The sequence below is a fragment of the Tarenaya hassleriana genome, unplaced genomic scaffold, assembly GCF_000463585.1.
Source record: "Tarenaya hassleriana unplaced genomic scaffold, ASM46358v1 Cleome21, whole genome shotgun sequence".
Taxonomy (NCBI): domain Eukaryota; kingdom Viridiplantae; phylum Streptophyta; class Magnoliopsida; order Brassicales; family Cleomaceae; genus Tarenaya; species Tarenaya hassleriana.
The window spans coordinates 565107-586790 of NW_010965451.1; the positions used below are offsets into that span (position 1 = coordinate 565107).

Genomic DNA, 21684 nt, shown 5'->3' on the forward strand with positions numbered 1-21684 from the left:
CCCCCCCCCCCCCAAATCCCAATGAAAACACACACCTAATCCAAAATGAAAAAAAAAAGAAAAATTTAGAAAATTATGAGTTATCTTCTATGAGAAACTAAAAACATACCCCTTTACCTCCAATGCGGAAACCAATACATAGATTGAAACAAAAAAAATTGCAATGTCCGGACCATATATATATATATAGAGAGAGAGAGAGAGACATATAAATTACCTTGGATTAAAAACTTGCAAGTAAATGATCCCATGGATCCAATCAATGGCATTTTTCTCTGATTTTTCTTGATGAACGAATACAAGATGTAGATGACGAGATGAATAGGATCGGAGGATAATACAAGCTTCGTAGTCCCAAGAACAGCTCTCAACCTTGTGCCACACCAAGGTTTTTGGAGTGGTTGAAATGACGTTCTTGCTCCAAGATTTATATATATCTCTCTGATCCAACCTTCTTCTCTCATCTCATCTTTATACCGTGGTTTCTTGAGATGAAGATAAACCTAGCTAGATAACATCTAAGAGAGGGGGAAAAATAAAGAGGAGGAGAGAGAGAACTTTAGGCGGTTTTGTGTTTATTGGATTAGATCAAAGAAGTGAGAGAGTAGACAACATTAGTTGTCGGATCAAGCCAGGCTCCGACAGCATTTGTATTGAAGCTTGAGGGATCTGCATATGACAACCCAATATACCCAGAGCTCTGAATCTGATGATCAGGCTTCCCTTCTTTGTTCATCACTATTTCAGCTTCATTGACATGGAAATCTTGGGGTGAAGCTAGGGTTTGCAGATTGTTTCGTCCTAATATCTCGCTGTTCCTTGGGATGTGATGACCTCCGTTGATGAACTTCTGTGGGTGAGAAGTTGAATAAGCCAATAGAGCAGCCATGGAAGACGTAGACGAAGAAGACAAAGACCCGAATAAACCCGAAAAAAAGGGCTTTTTAGTTGCAGAATCCAGGTTGATCATATGGTCACCTATATTTGGAAACCCTAATCCAAGATCACCAAGGCCATTAAACCTAAAACCACTCTCGAAACCCTTTGAATTGCTCGAAGCCATTGGAAGATTATTACCTGCACCAGTCACATCTGATAACCCACAGAGCAAAGGATGGACGTAACCAAAATGATTCATCCGAGAGGAAGAATTAGAAGTGGTGGAAGCAGAAGAAACATCAATTCTTCTCTTAACGCGCTTGTTCTTCCGACAGCCGCCGCCGACAGGGACGTTTCGAAGAGTGCCTCCTCTTGTCCAATACCTCTTGCAAGCCTTGCAGAAGTGCCGAGGCTGTGAGAGGCTGTAGTTGTTGTAGTAGCAGAACTTTGTGTTCGACGAGTCGCAACGCGGACATTTCAACGGCAGCTGCGACTGCGGTTGCGGTTGCGAGGCTTTGGTCATTCCTCCTAAATACCCGGCTGATGGTAGCGACGGAGCGACCATCATGTTGCTGTTATTGTTGTCGTTGCTGTTGCTCTGCATACTTAGCTGATGAAAAAGAAGAGAGAGAGATATGGAGAGTTTTAATTGGTGTCGTTTGGGCGAGAGATGAAAGTGACAGTGACTAAGAGAAGACACGGTTTATGCGGTTCCAAACACTAAGCAACAAAAACATGGGTCGTGTTTTACTCTTCAAATAATCGATCGATCGAGAGAGAGAGAGAATCTTCATACAATTGCCAAGCATATCACTCTCTGATATCTTCTATACGTAGCTCGTAATTTGCTTTCTTTGTTCTCCTCTTTGTGTTTTTCTTTTCTGGTATTCTTTGGTTCCCACCAAAGAGAATCTTTTGAAACCAGCAAATGTACAGACAGAGAGCAGTTGGGGGCTTCACCAAGTTATAATTACTGTCTGAAAGAGTGATGAAGGAAAAGATTCTTGACACGTGTTTATTTTAGGCAACAGATATACACATACACACACATATATATATATATTAGTAGTATTGAATGGCGTCTATATACTATATCACTAGGGTTTCTCTAATTGTATAATTCTGTATCTAGCTGAGATTTGGTAGGCAGAAGTGCAAAGATTCAATAGTGGGTATTAATTTCTTTCATTTTATTTAATTCGGAATGATGATTTTTAATGTAGTTTGCTGCGTTATGGAGAGAGAATATGTAACAGATGAATGTTTGAGAGGTTCGAGGAACATCATTCGTCACAAAAAAAAACGTGACATTCTTTTGCATAATATGAAATTGGAGCGAATTCCCTAAACCACAACTACCGATGATGAACCCCACTTCCTGTTGTTACTTTATTCGCATATCAAACTATATATTATACGCGTATAAAGCAAACACATGCAATTAATATGCATTCTGCTATTGTATTATATATATATATAGGCCCAATCGTAATAGACTAGCTAGTTGCATCTTTTTAAGGTTTTATACAAATTTTTTTATATACGCTAATGAATGTTCATATATACATAAGATGTTAACTGCAGTAACGATAGTGATAGTACATGGATAAAAAAAAATTAAGAAAAAGCTAGGTTAAGCTATTAACACGTGGACCTTTCAAATCCATATAGATTAAATTCGATGAGTATAATAAAATAAAATATAATGTCAAATTAATGAGCTTTCAAATTACTGAAAAAGAAAACGGATGGATTGGGGGAGAGGAATGCAAAAGAGAGATTTTGAAAATTCCAAGAGGAAAGGGACAAAAGAGAGCACAAAGTGCATCATGCGATGGACCATCTTTGCTTTATTCTCTCCTTCCTATTCTCTGCATTATCTCTTGTCTTAAATATGTGTATGTACACCTTATTGATTCACACACACACACACACAAACACATATATGTGTGTGTGTGTATTGTATAGATAGTTGTGAGGGTTTAGGGTTTAGGGTATATATATATATGTGTGTGTGTGTATATATATTGTATAGATAGTTGTGAGGGGGTAGAAAAAGCAATGGCATTAGTATGGGGAAACAAAAGGATTTTGCAGTATTCCGAGGGACCTTCTCTTTTCCCCTAACATTCCCTTCCTTGTAAAACTGGTTGAACGTTGTCCAATTTTGTCGTTTTCTCCGACATTGTGTTCCAAAAATAGTTTGATCGGTATATAGTTGGTTTCGATTTCAACGCACCGCATTCCATATCAAGGTTTGGGAGTACATTTGTTTCAAGAGGCGGTTAAGTCCGGTATCTGTTCCATAAATCTTGGGAGGGAAAAAAAATACATGAAAAAGTGTGTATTTTAAAATGGTAGTTAGGGATGGGCGCGGGTATTTGAAATCTGCGGGTTTTCGGGTATCCGGTCTCACGGGTACCCTTTATATAAAACGGGTTTGATGAAGCCAAAAATCTGGATTGCGGATTCGAGTCCGGGTTTTGTTTGAATGGCGTACCCGGATACGAATAAAATGACAATTATATCCCTGATGTTTTGATATATTTACAATAATTATTTAAAATATTTTTATATTAAATTACTAAAATACTCTTAAAGTCAACAAAAGTCTAACATTTTCTAACGAATTGGACGAGTTCAGATATCCTCGGGTAATCGAATTCAGCGACGGGTACCCCGAGTTGACAAAAGCGAAAACGAGATAGCGTTTTCTCAAAACCCGCGAAGACGAAGACGAAGCCCGGATACCCCAAAAATTCAGGGTACCCGACCCGTGTCCACCCCTAATGGTAGTATTAAAGAAATGATGTTGGGACATCATACCGTCTTGTTATACGTGATTATATTTTTCATGAATTTACAAATTCTTTTTCTCAAGACAAGTGTATGGATGCTGTCTGAAAACACGTGTGTGTGTGTATACATATATATATATACATGTAATATGTTCATGAATATCAATGGACCGTTCTTGAAACATTGGCTTTTAACGGCTTTCTTGTTTACGATGTAACAACGTTCATTGAACCCATTCTTTGTTTTGGGTCTTTTGCATTAAATTAGATAAGATTATTTCGAAAGCCCATTTCCTTTTTTGGGGTTTAAGGCCCATTATTATTTCATACCCAAAACCATGAGATTGTATCCATATTTATTTTGATGAAAATTTCACTTGGGGTATGATTTTGGTTTTCGGTCATAGATATACAAAGCCGAAAAACTCGGTGAATTTGGAATAAAATCTTATTGGATAATGACTTTTCTAAAACTAAACAAAATGAATTTGAATGACAAAAAATATCCAATTTTATAAAACAAATATTTTTAATTAAAACTTAAATCCAATTATTGAATCCGGACAAGAAATAGCCTTTTCTTTGTTTTATAATAGGCGAATATCAAAGCTCTTCCCCCCCCCCTCAATAAAGCCTGACCTTCTTTACATTATGTTACAAAATAAGAGTTTAAATATTGCTTACGTGCATTTTGGGGAAGGGATTTATTTTATGCAACCGGTGAAACGGCGCAAAGCCCCTGTCCCTTCAAATTCAGTTTATATATATATATTCTTTTTAATACAGACAATCATTGAGATTATGATATACATTTCAGCTAACAAGGTGAGATCAAACAATATATATATGTGTGTGTGTGTGTGTGAAGTAGGACTGCTTCACATTGCCTGCAATGAATGGAAATCTGCAAGACCCGTGACACGGAAAATGGAGTAAAGCGACGGAAATGCATGGATGCGAATGTTTTAGGGCCGGGGACTTAGACGTCGGGTCAGGGCTTGGACAGAGCAGTTCTTGGACTAATGTCAGCAGGACCAGGAACAAACATATGTCCTGCAATAATCAACATGCGAGGAAGTTGAACACTTTTGTGGAGAGAAACAGTTTCCTGATGATGAACACAATGCTTAGAGAGGATTCTTACAGCTATCCCACCGAGACCACCGCCAGCCTATTCCCATGTCTGTCAACCAAGTTTGCTGTCTTTTTAACCAAGAACTCTCCAACTTTGAGTGGATTTGATATTGTGCATAGCGATAGACGATATGAAAGGAAGCATTTGTAAAACATTTCTCTCAAGAATGACGCTGAACCACCAACACAGAAAAACACCTGTTACCTGCAAGATATCATATCAACCCAATATGTCATTCACCTTTTTGTATAGTTCAAGGATCCCGGATTCCTTAAGTACAGGAAAATTCGCCGATAGAGCCTTAGATTATACAAGAGTGGTATAATCAGTCGTAGCCCGGGCAGTGTCAAGCATATTGAAAAAAGTCAGAAAGAATCATCATTTTTCAAGGGTGTAAGAGCTTATGAGACACAAACAAGTGCCAAAGATACTAATGGTTCCATCATAGAATGGGGAGAAAAAGCTAAAAGTTATGAAGGAACATTTGTTATCCACATTTGTGATGCTTTATATTGTAATGCTAAATTCACAAACAATGTTCCAATTCAAGGTGCTTGCTTGTCGACAAAAACACGAGATAAGTTCGTGAATTCATTCAACAATCATGATTATCTTTTTAATCTAAAACATGGTCAAACCAAACAGAACATATACTGAAAATCCAAGGGCACAGATACTGAAAACCAATGTCCCATTCACAAATGTACTGTGTTTCTGGAGTAGGTAAAGTCCAAACATCATGAGATTAACCCTCCATTGCCATTATCAGATACTGGTCTGATTTCATTTCTATTCCTTAAAGATCATTCAACGATTACCCAATTCAGGTGGAGCAGCGAAAATTCTCTCAACAACTAGGAAACGAATTTGTAAATTCTGGAACACACCTCGGTGAAACAATACAATCTCATTCGGACGAAATCAGCAAATGGGTATCGAACAAAATGAACATATCTGTGATCATGGAACTGTGCCTGAAGCATACACCACCGAATCCAAACAGGAAATGAAGATGACCCAGTTGGGGATTACACTGAAAACGAATCTAAGAATTGAAATCATGGGGTTTGAAGTAGAAGAGGATTTGTAGCACCTTGACGGTGTCGAAAGAGTGATCGACGGCGACGGTGGCGAAGACCACCGATCTTTCCCACGACATCCCCCGCCATCCTCTCTCTCCCTCTCTCTCTCTCTCACAGAGAGAGGTAGATTAGACAGAAGTTCCACTGCCGCCATAGTATTTCAAATGGAATAAAATTTTGCCCTGGTTTAAAATCCCGAGTATTCCCGGTTTGGATACAATTTAATAAACCGGTGCGAAATTGAACCGATTAATTCATTCCCATCATACCAAATCACCAAGATAGTTTTTAAAAGGGATATATGACATCGCGTAATAGAGGTAAAACAAAGATAAAATGAAAAGAAATACAATATAGAAAACAATTGCATATATGTGCGCATTTTATTAACAATTAAGGTTTAAACAGTTTGTCATAAAATGTATTATCTAAACAAATATATCGTAACAATTATTTAAAATATTAATTGTATATCGTTTTGTTTAGAACAATCATTGATGTTGCATTTGGAATGTCATCATGATTATCGAAATACAAAAATAAAAGACATACGTGTATATACATATATTTTTTTGTCTCTAAACTATATTATCATCATCCTAATGGAAACAATATTTCATGTGAAAGAAATATATCGTACTAACGAAATAAAAGTGAAAAAGAATTTTGACTATATCTTTTTTCTTTCCCATATAATATATATTTTGGAAACAATTTACCAAAAAAAATATATATATTTTGAAAACAGTCGGTTCATATCTCCAATGAAAACAATGGTGTGTTATATTATTCCCTTTAAGTTGTATTTTAGAAATTCCGATAGAAAACTATATCATAATATAAACCGCATAGAATATATATTATTCATTGTATCGATATGAAATGGAAACATACTTTTAACTATGTAGATTTTTAGGAAATTATTCTAAAAGTTAATAGTTATTATTTCTGATGAAAAACTAGGGTTAATAGATAGTATTTAAATTTAAAAATAATCATGTTATCAATATATATATATATATATATATATATAATATAATGAGTTAAATTTTTTTTATGTAATAATGAGCTATATTTTATATAAAACAAAACATAATATTTTGCAAACCTGTAAACTCACAAACCATAATTTGATTCTAACCGTAGATGCATCCTAATAATCTATTATTAAAAAATAAAGATAATTGTAATGTAAATATTAATATTAATGATATTTTATTATAAAATTGCGTGTTTCTACTGCGGAAAAAAAAAGAAGGGCTTATATAAAGGAAATAATAAAGGTAAAACTCATTCGGTGAAGACCACGAACCTCCAAGGTCGACTCCTGCCCCCCTCCTTCTCTCCCTCTCTCACTCTCGCAAACAAACCCAGAGAGTGTAGAAAGATCAAGCGGGGAGCCTTAGTATTCGTTCACCAATCTTTGTCCGCCATTGTAGACGAACCCATCAAACCCTTTTTCCCCTTATCCTGTCTGGTTCAGTCTCCGATCTTCTCTTCTCCTCGAAGAACCGCCGAAAACGATAGAAGCAATGCCGACCCACCAGCGCAAACGCCTCCGCGATGCCGACGGAGTTGAAGACCGTCCTCGTCGGCTCGAAGACGGTGAAAATCATGAGGACAAGCCGGAGGAAGAAGATCGTGACGATCATGACGATGCTGAAGCTGAAGGTACGTGTTCCGTAACGGGGGGAAATATGCGTTTATGAACAACCCATGTAAATTTTTCTTTATGGGTTTAAGTATTCGTTATCGAGGAGCTCGCATCTAATTCTTGTTTGTTCTTGGATTTCTGTCTCTTGGGTTTTTCGTAGGATCTGATCGGAGCTCCTTTTCAAGCGAGGGGAAGAATAAAGAGTACGCCTGCTTGTTGTCCTCCTCCTTTGATCTTTTCTCGATTTCATCGTTGTTTTCTCCTGCATTTTCGTGTTTCTCGCGATATTTCGTCGGTAGTTTTTGGATCTGCATGCAATTTGCGGCATGCTAGTGATTGTTTCGTTTATCGTTTTACTACATGCTGTATGAAGCTGCTATTATGTGTAGGAAACAATGGCAGAGTTGCGATCAGGGTAAATGTGGTAGTCTTTGCACGTTCTACGTGTATTTGATTAGAAGTTGGTGGCTCGAATCCAGTTTTATTCTATCAATCATTCGATCGTGTTCCCAGGTCTTAGGATGGCTTCTTCTTGTTTGTTGGGTCCGACTGGGTTTGGCAAGAAACCATTTGGTATGATAATGTGATGTGTGTTTTGGCGAATGCCCTTTGATTGTTTGATTGAGTCAGAGACTGTGTTTTGATTATGGGTTTACGCTAGTGCTCTGGTGACATTGTCCTAGCCATGTTTTGAAAATAATCAGCAACTCATGCTTCTTCATCACTGCTCGTGGGTCATCTTTGTTGGGTGTCTCTTGGGATGTGTTTATGTTTTTGTTTGGATGATGGTTGTAAGGTTGCTTTACTTGTAGTTGACTAAACCTGCTAATTGATTTGTTCCAAATGATTCTTATCCACTCATAATTTCACCAATAGAGAGGAAGTGAAGAGGAAAACCTCGGTCATGAGTGTTGGCATTTGCTTTGGTATACCTCGGCCATGTGCTAAATTTGCTGCTGCTTCATTGATCTGGCCATATGTTACTTCCATGCCTGATATTAAACTCTTACACCTTTTTCTTGGTTTTTGTAACTTATTAGCAACTCTTTTGAACTTTATACCTCTTTGGCATTTGTGCATTTTCTCATGGGCTAAATTGCTGCACAAACATCTCGAGGAGGGAAAAGTTAAGAAATTGCGTGTATGTGCAGTTCATTGCTTCCTTTTCTTTAAAAAAACCGATTCCACTTTTTTTTTTGGTTCTGCTTGCAGATTTGTCATGGTAAACTTGTCCGAAATTCACAAGGACGTGCAGTGTCCGATCTGTCTAGGTATGTCATGGATATTATTTCTCAGTTCAGTACAGCATGTAAGAGTTGTCTGTTCTTCTTTCGCACACCATGTTTCTATTTGGAGATATGCATGTCTAAACGAAGTAAATTTAGATTCCTGGTGCTGAATTGTTGGTTAAAGCCATCTATATGTGAGTCCATATACTTTATATACAACAACATGAACATACAAGAAAGATTTAGGGTATTGCCACCTGTAGGGTGGTCGATTTTTTGCCCCGGATTCTAGTTTTGTGTAACAAGAGTCCCCACACTAATAAATCTAGGGTTAAATGTTTATACTGACGAGAGCCTGATAAACTATGTTTCTCCTTATAATGACATTGTTCTGATGGGAGGCTGATTCATTTCTCATGCCTCTCTGTAAATATAAACGTTTACGCTTTCTTTATGTCAAGTGAAAAAAAAAACAGAGTAGATAGAAAATGTTGTTTAAACCTTTTTTTTTCGCGGCTTAGATTATCAACAATGGTGTTTTCATTGCCAAAGTTTTGATGTGTTCATCTCTACACTTTCCTTTCCCAGGCATCATTCGTAAGACTCGTACTGTGATGGAATGCCTTCACCGCTTCTGCAGGGAGTGCATTGACAAATCCATGCGCCTCGGGTATGTTTAGTCATCATACAACAAATATCATCAGAGAATTGGATTTTATTCTTCAATGGTGGTACATCTTTCTCGGTTCGTTCATTATTTCGAAAATTTTAGTACTAACTTGCATCAAATATCTCGGTTTCTGTTTCATGTTGAATGAATATATCCATGAAGAAACAACGAATGCCCTGCTTGCCGAACGCACTGTGCTAGTCGTCGATCATTGAGAGACGATAAAAATTTCGATGCACTCATTGCTTACCTGTATCCGGATATTAACAAGTACGAGGAAGAGGTAAGTAACTGCTGGTTGGTCGGTCCATTTTAATGGCTAAGATTTTCTATTACAAAGCAAAAAAAAAAAACTCGTTGTTGTATTGCCACAGGAGTTAGCTTTCAGTGAGGTTGACAAGGCTCGTAGTAAGGAGGTAAGCTATGGCGGTTGAACAGTAATATTACATGCTTTGAGCTCATCGAAGTTTCACTTTCATATTTTTACATGCTTTCTCTGCCATGGTTCTGCATTGTATTCCTCTGTTTCACTTAGTACTGAGAGATGGGTTATATTTCAAACAGATCCAAGCCACTATTGCTAAGGCAGTGAAGCGACAATCTGAAGCCATTGTCAAGAAACGATCATCCAAGAAGACAGCGGTGACAGAATCACTTAGGAAATCCCGTCATAACCTTCGAGTTAATTCGGTGAGAGGTAGGAGAAATCTTCAGAGAGATGACACAAGCAATGACGATGATGATGACAACGGAGAAAGAGATTCCTCGTCTGGTGACGACCGTTCTAAGGATGTCAGACCCAGAAGAAGAAGCAAGAGGGCTAGACGAGTTTGCTCTTCCCAACCTTCTGGAAGTAACAGTTCGGACAGAAGCAGCGAGGGAAACAGCTCAGAAAGAGTTAAAGAATCAAAGGGAAGAGTCAGGAAGCTTTTGGGATCTTCTGAGGGACTGGCGTGGGGCAAAGGTGGAGCAAGAAGTCACCCTCGTCATGGAAATGGGAGTGGAGGAAATGGAAACGCCAGAAATGGACATAACAACCGAGTACCTAAGGTGGTGGATCATCTTCAGAGCCTGAATAACCAAGAAAACGAGGTAAACATTTGATGAAATGGCCATCTTGATTATGACATTGAAGAACTAGAATCATGACCCAGTTCACATTTTCAGATGAATGTACACATCATGCTTGTGTCAATGGACGAAAAGAAGATACCCAATTTGCAGAAGCCTTACCTCAGTTGCAGACAGAGTTTAACAGCGAAGTCCTTATGCAGGGTTAAGTGCCATTGATGTCCTAATCTTACAGTTTTACGAGTTCTTGAGTTGCAGAACCTCACATGTCTGGTATCATATATGCAGTACATTGCCCTTCAGAACGCAGCTCAAGCCAATGAGATTGAGATATACGTGGCGGCGAAGGAGCTTAGCTCCAAATCCATGGCGGTTGACCCGAGCAAAGATGAACTGAGGATTTTGAACAAGGAAGAGAATCTTGGCGGGCTTAAGATGTACGGCTACAACCGTGGCTATGTGGTGAGTTTTGTTTCTTCCAGAACCTTCTATTGAATGGATGATTGCCACCAGATTGTATCATCATCATCATCATCGTCATTGCTTGTGTCATCAGGTTCTTGCTTACCAGAAGAAGGGTTCGTACGATAACGAGACATGATGACAACGAGAGAAGAGCCAAAGTGGGATGTGTCAGAAACTCAGAACATGCAAAGAAAAATAAAACAATACAGAGACTTTGCTATATACATATAAACCATGCAAAAGAATAAACTATTTTTTTTTGGGGGATTTGCCAAAAGCATGAAATGTTATTGAATATTTTCCTTTTATTCATTAGCAAAGTTGATTGATTTATACACATGCACGTATAGTAATACACAAATTATCCATGCAGTTAATTGTAGTAGTTATATATTTTTTTTCTGAGACAAATAAAGAAAAAATTCCGACAAGAGTGAACTTCCGGACAAGCTACGCCAATATCGGGTTTTGGTTTTTGTGGCATCAAGATTTGTCTCCATGCAATAATAAACTAAAAAAAAGTTTTTTTTGTCACATCATATTTTATTTATTTAACAAAAAAAAGGTTACAAGCAACATCTGCATGCATCAACACCGTCAAAAACCAGAGATTAGGGCGAGATCCAACGGTCATAACCGCTTTTAACAAAAGGCAAGCCAAAAAAAAGCACAAACCACCTGGAGGATGAAAAGACGATATTTACATACAAACCCCCCAAAACTTTTTCCCCTGACAAAACAGCCCCGTACTTTACCATTTCCCCTTCTCCTCCCAGTACAAAAGAAAACGGATAACAAAGACACGTGGCATCGTTTTTCCATCACCCGCATGTCACTCTATCGTTGCCTGACTCCTCGTTCAGCGGTGCTGGCTCCTTGATTCGCCACTGTAGAGCCTGCAAACGCAAAACGCAAACGCGACACGAATATTATTATTTTAATTAATTATTGTAACCATCAAGATCTAATTTAGACCGTCCGATATGTGGTAATGGAATTTAACAGTTAGAGAAAACTAGCGGCTGTCATTAAAAAAAAATGAAAACGGGATATGTGGGGTTTAGTGATTAATCATTATACCATTAACGAAAATGGATCTCTTTCTTATTATTTAATCCAAACGCCTACTAAACAAAGTGCCACGTTTTCCTTCCTCTCAGCCTCTCTTTTGTCGCTACACAAACAGATAAATAAATAAAACCCACAAAAGAAAAAGTAAGCTAAAAAACCGAACCGGTTTAACCCGGTTTGATGCATAACCGGAAAGCGAGATGAATTTGATTAGGGATTGGTAGAATAGATTACCAGTCGTAGACGGTGGGGGAGTTGGGGTGAGAGGGCTTGTCGAAGAGGTTGGCACCGAGGCCCTTCGTATTGAGGTTGCTGCCCGGATGAAACACGCTCCTCCACACGTTCTCCTTCCTGACCGAACCGGCCGGCGTTGTCGGCGTTGTCGGCGTTACCGGACTCCCCGCCGCCGACGGCATCGTCATCGACCTCTGCATCTTGCTGCTGCTGCTCCCTTCTCCTACATCTTCAAACAACAGAAACACAATCACTATTCATATTAATATATATGTGTACACATACACTGCAAAAGTTGTATACATGTTTATGCATATATTATATATACATATATATATGCATACATGTATGTATGTGCATGCATGTATATGTTGACATGAACGAGTTTCTTTTTGGGGTTTCGTTTTAATGGACTCGTTTGATTAAGAGAAGCCAATTTTTTTTATATGAAACTCGATCGTGCGACGTTAGATCTTGTCGAACGATATCAAAGTTGTGTTCATATGGATTTGGCGACCAGATTTATTGGTTCTCCGAACTGGGTATTGTTTGGTTATATGCTTCTTTTCTCAGACTGGAGAGTCTTGCAATAAGTATACAGATGTAGATACGTATACGTGTACTTGTACTTTATTTGTCCTTCTGGTCCGTATAGATGTCCGATATCTACGTATTTGCAACAAAAAACTCTACTTTCCGACATCAAATGGGGTCTGATCTTGTCTTGCAGACAGTCTTACGTTTCTTAAACCCTCATGGATCTATATACGTGTAAATAAATATACACCCACCAGAACCTCTTTTGTGTATATATGCATATGCATATATACGTGCATATGTATATATATGGAATAATATTTATGTATGCATATATATGTACCTTTGATGTTAATGGGTTGAGTGGTGATCTTGCGGAGGCGGCCGAGGCCGCGATCCGGCTGAGGACCGGCGACTACATCATCCCACAGCTTCTCCAACAGAACCATCTCTCTCTCTCTCTCTCTCTCTCTCTCTCTCTCTCCAAGTGGATGGTTTTATTATGCAGAGATTTGGAAATGGTATGTGAAGTGTGAAGCACTTAGAGGTGATTCCTTGTCATTTATAGACCCTCCAAAATATCTTATCTTCCTTGTCTTAGTTTTATATTTTTTGTTTTCACTACCTCCCCACTGACGTTAAATGGTTCTTTTGACAAATAACCAGAGAAAAATGCACCGTCGTCCACCGTTGGATTATTTTGACTGTAAGAATGTGTATGATGTGCACGATACGATCTTAAAGGCTAAATATTTGGAATCTTTTTTTTTTTTTGGTATACGTCTGATGATGGATAACGACATTATACTATATGATGTTAAAGATATTTTTATATTGGAATAGAAGAAGAGTGAGTTTGAGGAGTGTGGAGATAGCAAAGCGCGAGGTGTGGAAAGAGTCAAGGGAGATATGGATAAGGATGGAGAGTCACTATGTGGGACCCTTTTGAAAAGGTATCCTAAGTTTTAATATCCAGAAAAGAAAATATATCATAAAAAATTATTATGATAAAAAATACGAATGTGTACATTATTGTGTAAATATTAACGAATATTAGGTTATATATCATAGTTTACGGGTCAGAAATAATTGCCATTGTTATGGGACACCATAATTTCCATTGTTAAATAGGCAGTCTAATAAATATGGAACTCAAGTAATTGGTCATACGAATTCTACAATAATTTTTGTCCGAATTTCAGATTATCTTTGTTTAATTTTTACGATATAATACACAGTTGGGAATTGATATTAATCATATCATTTCATAAGTGGAAATTACATAATCACCCTTTACTGAAACCTTGAAAAGTCAAAATGGGATAAGAGAGAAGGAGATGGGGTGTCATCATTGTACTAAACGACAACCCATTATGAGGGCCCACAACGAAAGATGGCCTAAGACAGTGACACGTGAACAATGTTCCAATCACGTGATGCCTGTCTCTCACGAACTTTGGATAACCAGCTGTCAAGACTCAAGAGGTCAGCCTTACATGGAGTTTAATATTCGTATAATTACGTAGAAGTTTTTAGAATTTTCTTATTCGAATTAAAATCTAAACTTTTTAACACTTAATATTTAGATATTCTAAATATCCCAATAAAAAAAATATAGATTTAATGATAATGACAGACAATTAAATACTAATTTTGTAAATATCTATAAAAAAACTAAACATAATTATAAAATCTGTATAATACCGGATATCCACATATTCAAGTTTTGACAAAAACTATCCAATTTTTCTATTTTAACTAACCAAACCCGACCCAGAATATTTGGAATAAACTCAAATCAAGTTCGAATGGCGGATAATTTAACCACCCCTGAACACTAGAATCCCTTTTTTATGACAAAAACTTTTTATTTTTATTCTACAATTAGATAAATTTACTACGCATCCCTAAATTTTACCATTTTGTGTTTTCTTCTAGTACAAGAAACTAAATAAAAGTCGCCCCAAAAATGTTAAAAGTCACCAAGTCAAACAACACAACACCTGGACCCAATAGGGAGATGCTGAAGAGAGGTGTTGGGAAAAACACTGAAACCCAAAACAGAATAAATAGTTGTCTAAAAAAAACATATTTTCCATGGATGTTTACAACTACAGGCAGAAGAAAGGTAAGATCTAGGAATGTACCTCAACATTATACGTTTTCCCAGTCTTCTTCCCGATGGATGAACAGTTAGGAAACTCGATCAGTGTCGGAATCGTTCAGGCAAAAGCTGTTTCAAGCAGAAAAACCACCATGGTTTCAACAACTTTTACTACATGGAAGACAAATCCCTCAACCTCCAAAGGCCTAGGTTGGAAAGTTTTAAAAGGATTTCCGGGTCGTTTGAAAGGATGCTAATGGATGCAGATAAAGAAACTATAATGTGTCTAATAATGTAAAAACTTTCATTAACCTGCAATTGAACCACCCGATCGATATGTACAACAAATGGGGTGTCTGCTTGGAGACCGAAAGCCTTAGGATTTACGGAACTTCTCAACGTATCCCTGCGAGTGGAAAGAAGGGATTGTCAGATGAATGCAACAAGAAACAGAGCTTCTTCTTTCTTTAGTCCTTTAGGTGAGAACTCTACCTCCACAAGCTTCACAATTTTGGTTTGGGAAACAGAAAGATATTGCTCAATGGATTCGGTATCAGTTGGAACCTGGTGGAACTGGACAGCAGTGCTAATTACCTTCTCGACGGCCTTTTTCACTATCATATTATGCACGTCTTTACTGAGCCGACCTTCGCGCCATATCGGTTTCAACAGTTCTTTGATGTTTTCTATAAGTGCTGTCCGGAAATTTCTCATTACTTTCATTCCAGCATCAGACCTTACTTCACCATCTACATCATCTGTCGCCTTGTCTGCTCTCGCAATCTTTATATTGGAAGACATGTTGCTTTTACGCCAAGCGTCATAACCTCCAGCAGGCCTACTTCTTTTCACATCTTTTTTATGTGCAGGCCCTGAAGATTTTCCCTTCTTGGGGTTTACCTCATTTTGCTCAACCACAGAAGTAGCCATCATCTCCATTTCATGTATTTCAGAATTCTTTTCTGGTGCAGCTTCTTGGTATTGATTTTGACTGCAAGAACTGCTTTTATCATCATTGCAGTCTTCGGCTTGAGGCCCACTTCCGGAATCACCATCTTTGTGATGATGGGATGTTTTTTGAGTGTGTTCCCCTTTGCTTGACACTGAATCATTAAGAAGATCGTCTTCTAGATTTTGTGCATCCATGCCATCGAGGAAGGGGTCATACATGGTACTGCATGGAGGAAGTATTGAAGGTGGAATGACAAAAGATGGTCGAAAAGGTTCAGAAGGTTCCCAATCATTTGAAGTAACTTTTGCTTTCTTGCTAGCAGCGTTGCCTTCAGGATCTCGATGAGAAAGTGATTCAGATCCATAAAACTTATTCCCACTATCAAACTGCCCCTGCCCACCAGAAGCAGACACACTCGTGTGAAATGATCTTGTCCATGCTGGTTGAGAAGGTACGATATCAAGTTTACTGCTGGAAGACACCGAGGATCTATGCCCGTGAACAGAGCTGCTTCTAGGTATGGAGGGATCCCCGCCATTAAAGAATAAAGACCTGTTCTCAAGGCCATCAGCTCCGAAATTTTGCTTCAGTCTCTCTCTTCCCATGTCCTTTGATGACCACATAAACCCCATATCCTCTTTGGAAGAGAAAAACCTTTGAGAGGCTTGGGAGTTGACCACATATATTTTCTCTCTGCTATGTAAACTAGCCTCGCTATTCTGTTTTGCCTCACAAGATTTTCCACTAACTCTATTGTCCGATGTTATTCTTTCTGAAAAAACATAACGAAAACAGATTATTGGTTGAACAATGAACATAAATCCAACCCACAGAAGTACTTATCCACAAAGCTAAAAAGAAATCACTATACTAACTTACCTTCACCAGGCCGAATTTCACTGTTTCCAGCTACATTATTGCTTGCCTGTCGTTGGTTAGCGTTATTTGAATTATCTTTTACATGAAGAAACCTACAGGACTTCCCTCTGATGCACCACCCTTTGGCAAAGAAATCACAAACAATTCCTGCACGTTTTTGTTGCGGTTCCTTAATTTCACCTCCAGGGGAAAAGCTCCTTGGCCTTATTTCAGGTGCAAGAAGAAAACTAAAACTATCAGAGAGAATAGACAAAAGCTTAAAACAAGGAAAACAAAGAAAGTAGATCTTTAAACAGCATAGTGTAAAATCTATGCTAACCTTATAGTATGCCTGAGAAAAAATTAAAGGGCAAAATTGCTATACCTTGACTTTATTCCCCTCTTTTCATCTTCAAATATGATATTGCTTCGGCCCTTTCCAGAATTACAAGCAAAATCGGTTTTCTGACAAATGTCAGCACCACCTGGAACAGAATCAGAGACCTTATCTCCAGCACGGTTACCGGAAACGGTGCCACTATTTTCGTCTTCGGACTTGATATTGCTTCGCTTGTTCCCAGAATTACAAGCACCATTGGGTCTCTGACCCACGCCACTGCTGCTTGGAACGGAATCACAAGTCTTTCCTCCAGCAGTGTTACTGATCCCTGTGTTCCCAAGACTTACCAACTCAATATTATCCGGTCTAGGCTTATCATTGTTTTCCAGACTTAGATTGTTAACTTTTGAATCTCCTGTTGGCAACTCAGAATCCTTCTCATCTTCCCATGCATCTTGGGTTCCTTTATCTTCAGTCAAAGTCAGTTCCTTCTCTGAGTTTTCAAAGCTTAGACATGTATCCTTTAGGGTTGTTGATTGCTCATCTGAAGGTGAGGTTGACTTCAACACTCGAACATCAGAATTCAACTCTGGACATGACTTGAATTCCTCTGTCCTGGACGAACATGAGGCTAAGCGTCCATCAAGCCTATTGGACTCAGAGCCCCTTTCCACATCTACATTACAAAAATGAAAACTCGTGAAAAGGGAAACAGACCTCGCCACCTCTTCACGACAACATTGAACATCTGTCAGATTAGGACATTCTAGCAAGGAACATCGAACGAGGTAGAACTGAATTTACAGGATGTTCAACCGTTTATAACAAATTTCGTAGAACTTTGATATATAGTACGGGTTTAGCAGGGTACTATATTCGAGTGAAACCCATAAACAAGCTCAGTCAACATTCAGTGTTTGATCACCAAATGCTAGAAACCGTGACAAAATCCCAATGCCACTAAGACAAAAACATGGGGACACACGAAAATCCAACATCATCTACGCGAACTTTGAATCTGTGCCTGTAATTAACTAATTCCAACAGTGAAACCCTAATTGCAAAGCTGCCCAAGCCACAGCTACAAGCAAAAAATCGAAGAACCCAATTCATCAATTCTCAAAACGATTGTCAGGAAATCATCAAGCTCATGAGCTGTTTCGATCAATCAATCTAGAAATTGACTACCTAATCAGTAAAACCACGTTTCAATAGCAAAAAGAGCACGAACCTTCTTGCAAATCGGAAGGTTTACTCGGTGAATTACAAGATTCTTCTACATCCTGATTCGCCTGTTCTTCTCCCTCCTCTTCCACCTCAACCACTTCTTCCTCTTCCACCTCAACCACTTCTTCCTCTTCCTCGGGATCCTCTTCCTCTTCCACTTCTTCAATCACTTCCCCTTCCACTTCTTCAATCAATTCCTCTTCCTCAGGATCCTCTTCCTCTTCTTCAATCACTTCCTCTTCCACCTCTTCAATCAATTCCTCTTCCTCGGGATCCTCTTCCTCCTCCTCCTCCTCCACCTCCTCTACTTCCATCTCTTCTTCTTCGACATCGATTTCCTCAGCGTCCATGGCGGAATCGGATACGGAGGGAGAGGTCCGTACCCCACCGTCGACATGAACGCAGAAGGAAGATATCGCCGCGCGATTTGGGGCGGCGTTACGACCAAACCTAATACGACGTCGTATTTTCTCACTCGCCCGACCCCATTAGCGTTTGGGTAGACCCAAAGGGAAAAGGGCCTAATTAATGGGCTTTTTCAATACAATATGGGCCCACCAAATGATCATATTATTTTTGGTTTGGTGGGCCCATATATATCGTTTTAAGGTTTTATTATGAATGAAATCGATAGTTAGCCCAGAAATCATTGGACTGGCCCATTAATAGGCGAGTACCAAGTGAAAGGTCCATTAATAAAATTTTATTATTTGATAGGCCCATTTATGAAATAGACGGTTGGTCCATATGGCCCATTATAAGACAACCACCAAGTGAAAGGGCTGATAAGTTTATTGCTTAATAGGCCCATTAAGTGAATGGTCCATTACTTGATTGGCCCTATTCGATAAGATGGATGCTGTCCCTTTGACGTGGCGACCTCAAACCCAACGACGAACAGCTTCGTTATTAGTTTTATTAATTATTTTCTAAAAAAAAATAAAAGGTCGAAATAAAAATAAGCATTTCTTTCCACTGAGAATCAGAAATCTCATCCATCTCCTCTTCTAGGGTTTTCTTCGACGAATCGAAGAATCCATCAGGAAAAAGCTCCGCATTCTTCGAGATTCCTTCTTTTTCTTCCCTCTCCGGCATCAATGGCGTCGAACGACACCGGCGACAATTTCCAGCAGCGCAGACCCCGCCCGAGAAACGGTCCTCCACCGCCGCGGCGAGGAGGGAGGAACCATGCTCATGCGTCGGCGCGGCAGCATCAACCGCGGGAGCAGCAGCCGCAGAGCTTGCCGGAGAAGAGGAAGCCGGTGTTCATCACTGTGAATCAGCTGAAACCGGGCACGGACGGCCACAACTTGACCATTAAGGTGGTTGATCTGAAGACCGTCCTTCAGAAGGGTGGGTCCGGAAACGGCGCCGCCTCCGCCTCCGCTCCTCAGCTTCGACAGTCGCGGATTGCTGAGTGCCTTATCGGAGATGAGACCGGTACTATCGTCTTCACTGCTCGCAACGATCAAGGTGATCCATTTCTTCCCATTTTTTGTAATTTCCGGATAAGTCGTGCTTTGGCTAATCGGATTCCTTGGCCTCGGAGCTTGAGATTTTATGTTTGTGGTTTTGAGTTGACGATCTGTCGAATGTCAGAGCCGATTCAGGGGCTTCTTGATATTCGGACAATGATACAAAGCTAACTGTGTCTTAAAAACCATCTGCTCAAGGTTTAAAGTAACAGTACTGTAAATTGCTAATTAGCATTTAATTATTTAGTTAACTGCGATGGTTTTTAATATATAATTCCTGAAAAAAATATCATTTTTACTTGAATTGCGCCGTGGCCAATATATGTTCCTCAATTCTTTGAAGCCATAACGGTATCTCTAATTTTTCCTGCTTCGCTAATATATGGTTAGAGATCTTCTCAGACAGATGATAGACATGGAAATAATCATTGAGTTTACTGCATTTGCTGAGAAATCTTTGTTCTTTGTTTGGTAATTCCCTTTCAACCTTGGTCGTGAGATGTAAATTTGTTTTTTCACCGCTGGATTAGCTTTTGAATTTGCTTTAACTTCAAAAGTGGCAGTAAAATGTTGAACGAGGAGTTGTTCTTGCTCGATTCCTTCTTTAGTTTCTGCTAGTAGGGTTTTATATTTCTGGGTTTTGGTCATCAATGGTGATCAATATAGAACAATTTATTCATGTATTATAAGTATTAAGTTGATTCATATTGGACTGATAAAATCTTTCTGCTTTCAGTGGATGTGATGACGCCAGGAACAACTTTAAACATCAGGAATGCGAAGATCGACATGTTCAAAGGATCGATGAGGCTTGCTGTTGACAAATGGGGACGTATCGAGGTAACTGAACCCGCAGACTTCACGGTGAAAGAGGACAACAACCTGTCCCTCGTGGAATACGAGCTCGTCAACGTGGTCGAGGAATGATTCATTTCCTCCATTTTCTCCTTCGGGTGAAAGGGTACTCCCGAGGGCTCAGCACTGATTGTTTTTCTTTTTTCCGTCTGCCATGGCCACACAGAGGAAGTAAGTTACTATCCTCAAGCTTCATCCTTGACACGGTGACATGAATGGCGATTGGTGATTGAAGTCATTTTGATGTTTTGGTCTCTCTCGTTAGGCAGATGTCTTGTTCTTCCATTGTGATGTCATTTTCTGTCTTTATTTTTTTGCCACCTCGTTGCTGCTTTTTTGTATGGTCTAATAGAACAGTGTTTAATGGATGATGCCGAGGTTGACTTGCTATCCCTCCCAAGTATCTCTTACTGTTTTGCCACTTGCAATTGCAAATTTATAATCTGAAATCAGTTTGGTCGTGGAAGAGAGTGTTTATCTTTCCAAATTATAGATAAAAAAAATTACCATATTATTTGAAGATTTGAAGTAACTTTACTTAATAAAAACTATAGAAACACTTGATGGGTTTTCAGAAGTAACAGAGCCACCACTAAGCCTTCAATGCCTTGAACCAACAGTCACCTGAAACTTTTGCCAGAACCCTCGAACCATCCAGAGAGAGATGCAACCACTGCATTAGGAATCTGAAAATGTTCACATTGAAATATATAAGAAAGATGTATGATATCCAAAAATTCGATATGTTCTCCGTCTGTTATGCTCTCAACATGGTGAAAGTAAAAGGCATCCTAGAAACAAGTTCAAAGAAAAGAAAAGAAAAGCCTCCATGGCTTATTATACTGCACGGTTAAAGTCCAAGAAATTCATCATACTTCCATGAAAAAAAGGAGCATTGCAGGGGATTCATCATGCATATGGAATCAGATATGTAACCACTGAAATTCACGTAGATGCTCCTGCATGACAAATCCCACCTCAACCATATGTGAGAACAGTAGAATCTTTATAAGGTTATGAGCACACTCCCTCCCCCCCCCCCAAAACA

General features: G+C 38.9%; 6 protein-coding genes and 1 long non-coding RNA gene across 12 annotated transcripts in view; 2 read left to right on the top strand and 5 right to left on the bottom strand.

The window, feature by feature from the left end:
- Nucleotides 1-550: 550 nt before the first annotated feature.
- On the bottom strand, nucleotides 551-1775 carry LOC104814222 (dof zinc finger protein DOF1.4-like). Its single transcript, XM_010542153.1, has 2 exons — nucleotides 1676-1775; nucleotides 551-1489 (listed from the first exon to the last, which is right to left on the bottom strand). Exon 2 carries the CDS (start codon nucleotides 1481-1483, stop codon nucleotides 584-586), a length of 900 nt encoding a protein of 299 aa, XP_010540455.1. The 5' UTR covers nucleotides 1484-1489; nucleotides 1676-1775; the 3' UTR covers nucleotides 551-583.
- A 2566-nt stretch (nucleotides 1776-4341) lies between these two features.
- LOC104814223 lies at nucleotides 4342-6031 on the bottom strand. Of its 2 annotated transcripts, none has more exons than XR_002024227.1 (3): nucleotides 5906-6031; nucleotides 4822-5016; nucleotides 4342-4696 (listed from the first exon to the last, which is right to left on the bottom strand). It is a non-coding gene; the product is annotated as an uncharacterized LOC104814223 (long non-coding RNA). The 2 variants fall into 2 exon arrangements; XR_771867.1 differs by lacking the exon at nucleotides 4342-4696 and adding an exon at nucleotides 4710-4730.
- A 1174-nt stretch (nucleotides 6032-7205) lies between these two features.
- LOC104814225 (putative E3 ubiquitin-protein ligase RING1a) lies at nucleotides 7206-11650 on the top strand. Its single transcript, XM_010542157.2, has 10 exons — nucleotides 7206-7565; nucleotides 7709-7751; nucleotides 8761-8819; nucleotides 9366-9447; nucleotides 9610-9730; nucleotides 9822-9863; nucleotides 10012-10539; nucleotides 10615-10722; nucleotides 10807-10980; nucleotides 11075-11650. The coding sequence occupies exons 1-10, from the start codon at nucleotides 7427-7429 to the stop codon at nucleotides 11117-11119; spliced, it is 1341 nt and encodes a 446-aa protein (XP_010540459.1). The 5' UTR covers nucleotides 7206-7426; the 3' UTR covers nucleotides 11120-11650.
- On the bottom strand, nucleotides 11496-13381 carry LOC104814224 (dormancy-associated protein 1-like). Of its 2 annotated transcripts, XM_010542154.2 has the most exons (4): nucleotides 13169-13381; nucleotides 12289-12517; nucleotides 12064-12157; nucleotides 11496-11879 (listed from the first exon to the last, which is right to left on the bottom strand). In XM_010542154.2, exons 1-3 carry the CDS (start codon nucleotides 13272-13274, stop codon nucleotides 12091-12093), a joined length of 402 nt encoding a protein of 133 aa, XP_010540456.1. In that variant the 5' UTR covers nucleotides 13275-13381; the 3' UTR covers nucleotides 11496-11879; nucleotides 12064-12090. The 2 variants fall into 2 exon arrangements, with proteins under 2 accessions (XP_010540456.1, XP_010540457.1); XM_010542155.2 differs by lacking the exon at nucleotides 12064-12157 and having other exon boundaries at nucleotides 13169-13363.
- A 584-nt stretch (nucleotides 13382-13965) lies between these two features.
- LOC104814226 (protein FRIGIDA-ESSENTIAL 1) lies at nucleotides 13966-18750 on the bottom strand. 4 transcript variants are annotated; one of them, XM_010542159.1, is made up of 7 exons: nucleotides 18311-18750; nucleotides 17125-17755; nucleotides 16761-16963; nucleotides 15422-16653; nucleotides 15242-15335; nucleotides 14973-15058; nucleotides 13966-14293 (listed from the first exon to the last, which is right to left on the bottom strand). In XM_010542159.1, the coding sequence occupies exons 1-5, from the start codon at nucleotides 18654-18656 to the stop codon at nucleotides 15306-15308; spliced, it is 2442 nt and encodes an 813-aa protein (XP_010540461.1). In that variant the 5' UTR covers nucleotides 18657-18750; the 3' UTR covers nucleotides 13966-14293; nucleotides 14973-15058; nucleotides 15242-15305. The 4 variants fall into 4 exon arrangements, with proteins under 4 accessions (XP_010540461.1, XP_010540462.1, XP_010540463.1 ...); XM_010542160.1 differs by lacking the exon at nucleotides 13966-14293 and adding an exon at nucleotides 14774-14873; XM_010542161.1 differs by lacking the exon at nucleotides 13966-14293 and having other exon boundaries at nucleotides 14774-15058; nucleotides 15524-16653.
- Nucleotides 18751-19251: 501 nt separating this feature from the next.
- LOC104814227 (uncharacterized protein At4g28440-like) lies at nucleotides 19252-21057 on the top strand. The gene is made up of 2 exons (XM_010542162.2): nucleotides 19252-19779; nucleotides 20518-21057. Exons 1-2 carry the CDS (start codon nucleotides 19404-19406, stop codon nucleotides 20706-20708), a joined length of 567 nt encoding a protein of 188 aa, XP_010540464.1. The 5' UTR covers nucleotides 19252-19403; the 3' UTR covers nucleotides 20709-21057.
- A 73-nt stretch (nucleotides 21058-21130) lies between these two features.
- Nucleotides 21131-21684, bottom strand: part of LOC104814228 (protein NUCLEAR FUSION DEFECTIVE 6, chloroplastic/mitochondrial) — a 2806-nt gene continuing 2252 nt past the window's right edge. Inside the window, exon 3 of the mRNA XM_010542163.2 lies at nucleotides 21131-21322. Within this exon, the coding sequence (XP_010540465.1) occupies nucleotides 21315-21322 (8 nt within the window). The 3' untranslated portion in view covers nucleotides 21131-21314. The remainder of the gene's footprint in view (nucleotides 21323-21684) is intronic.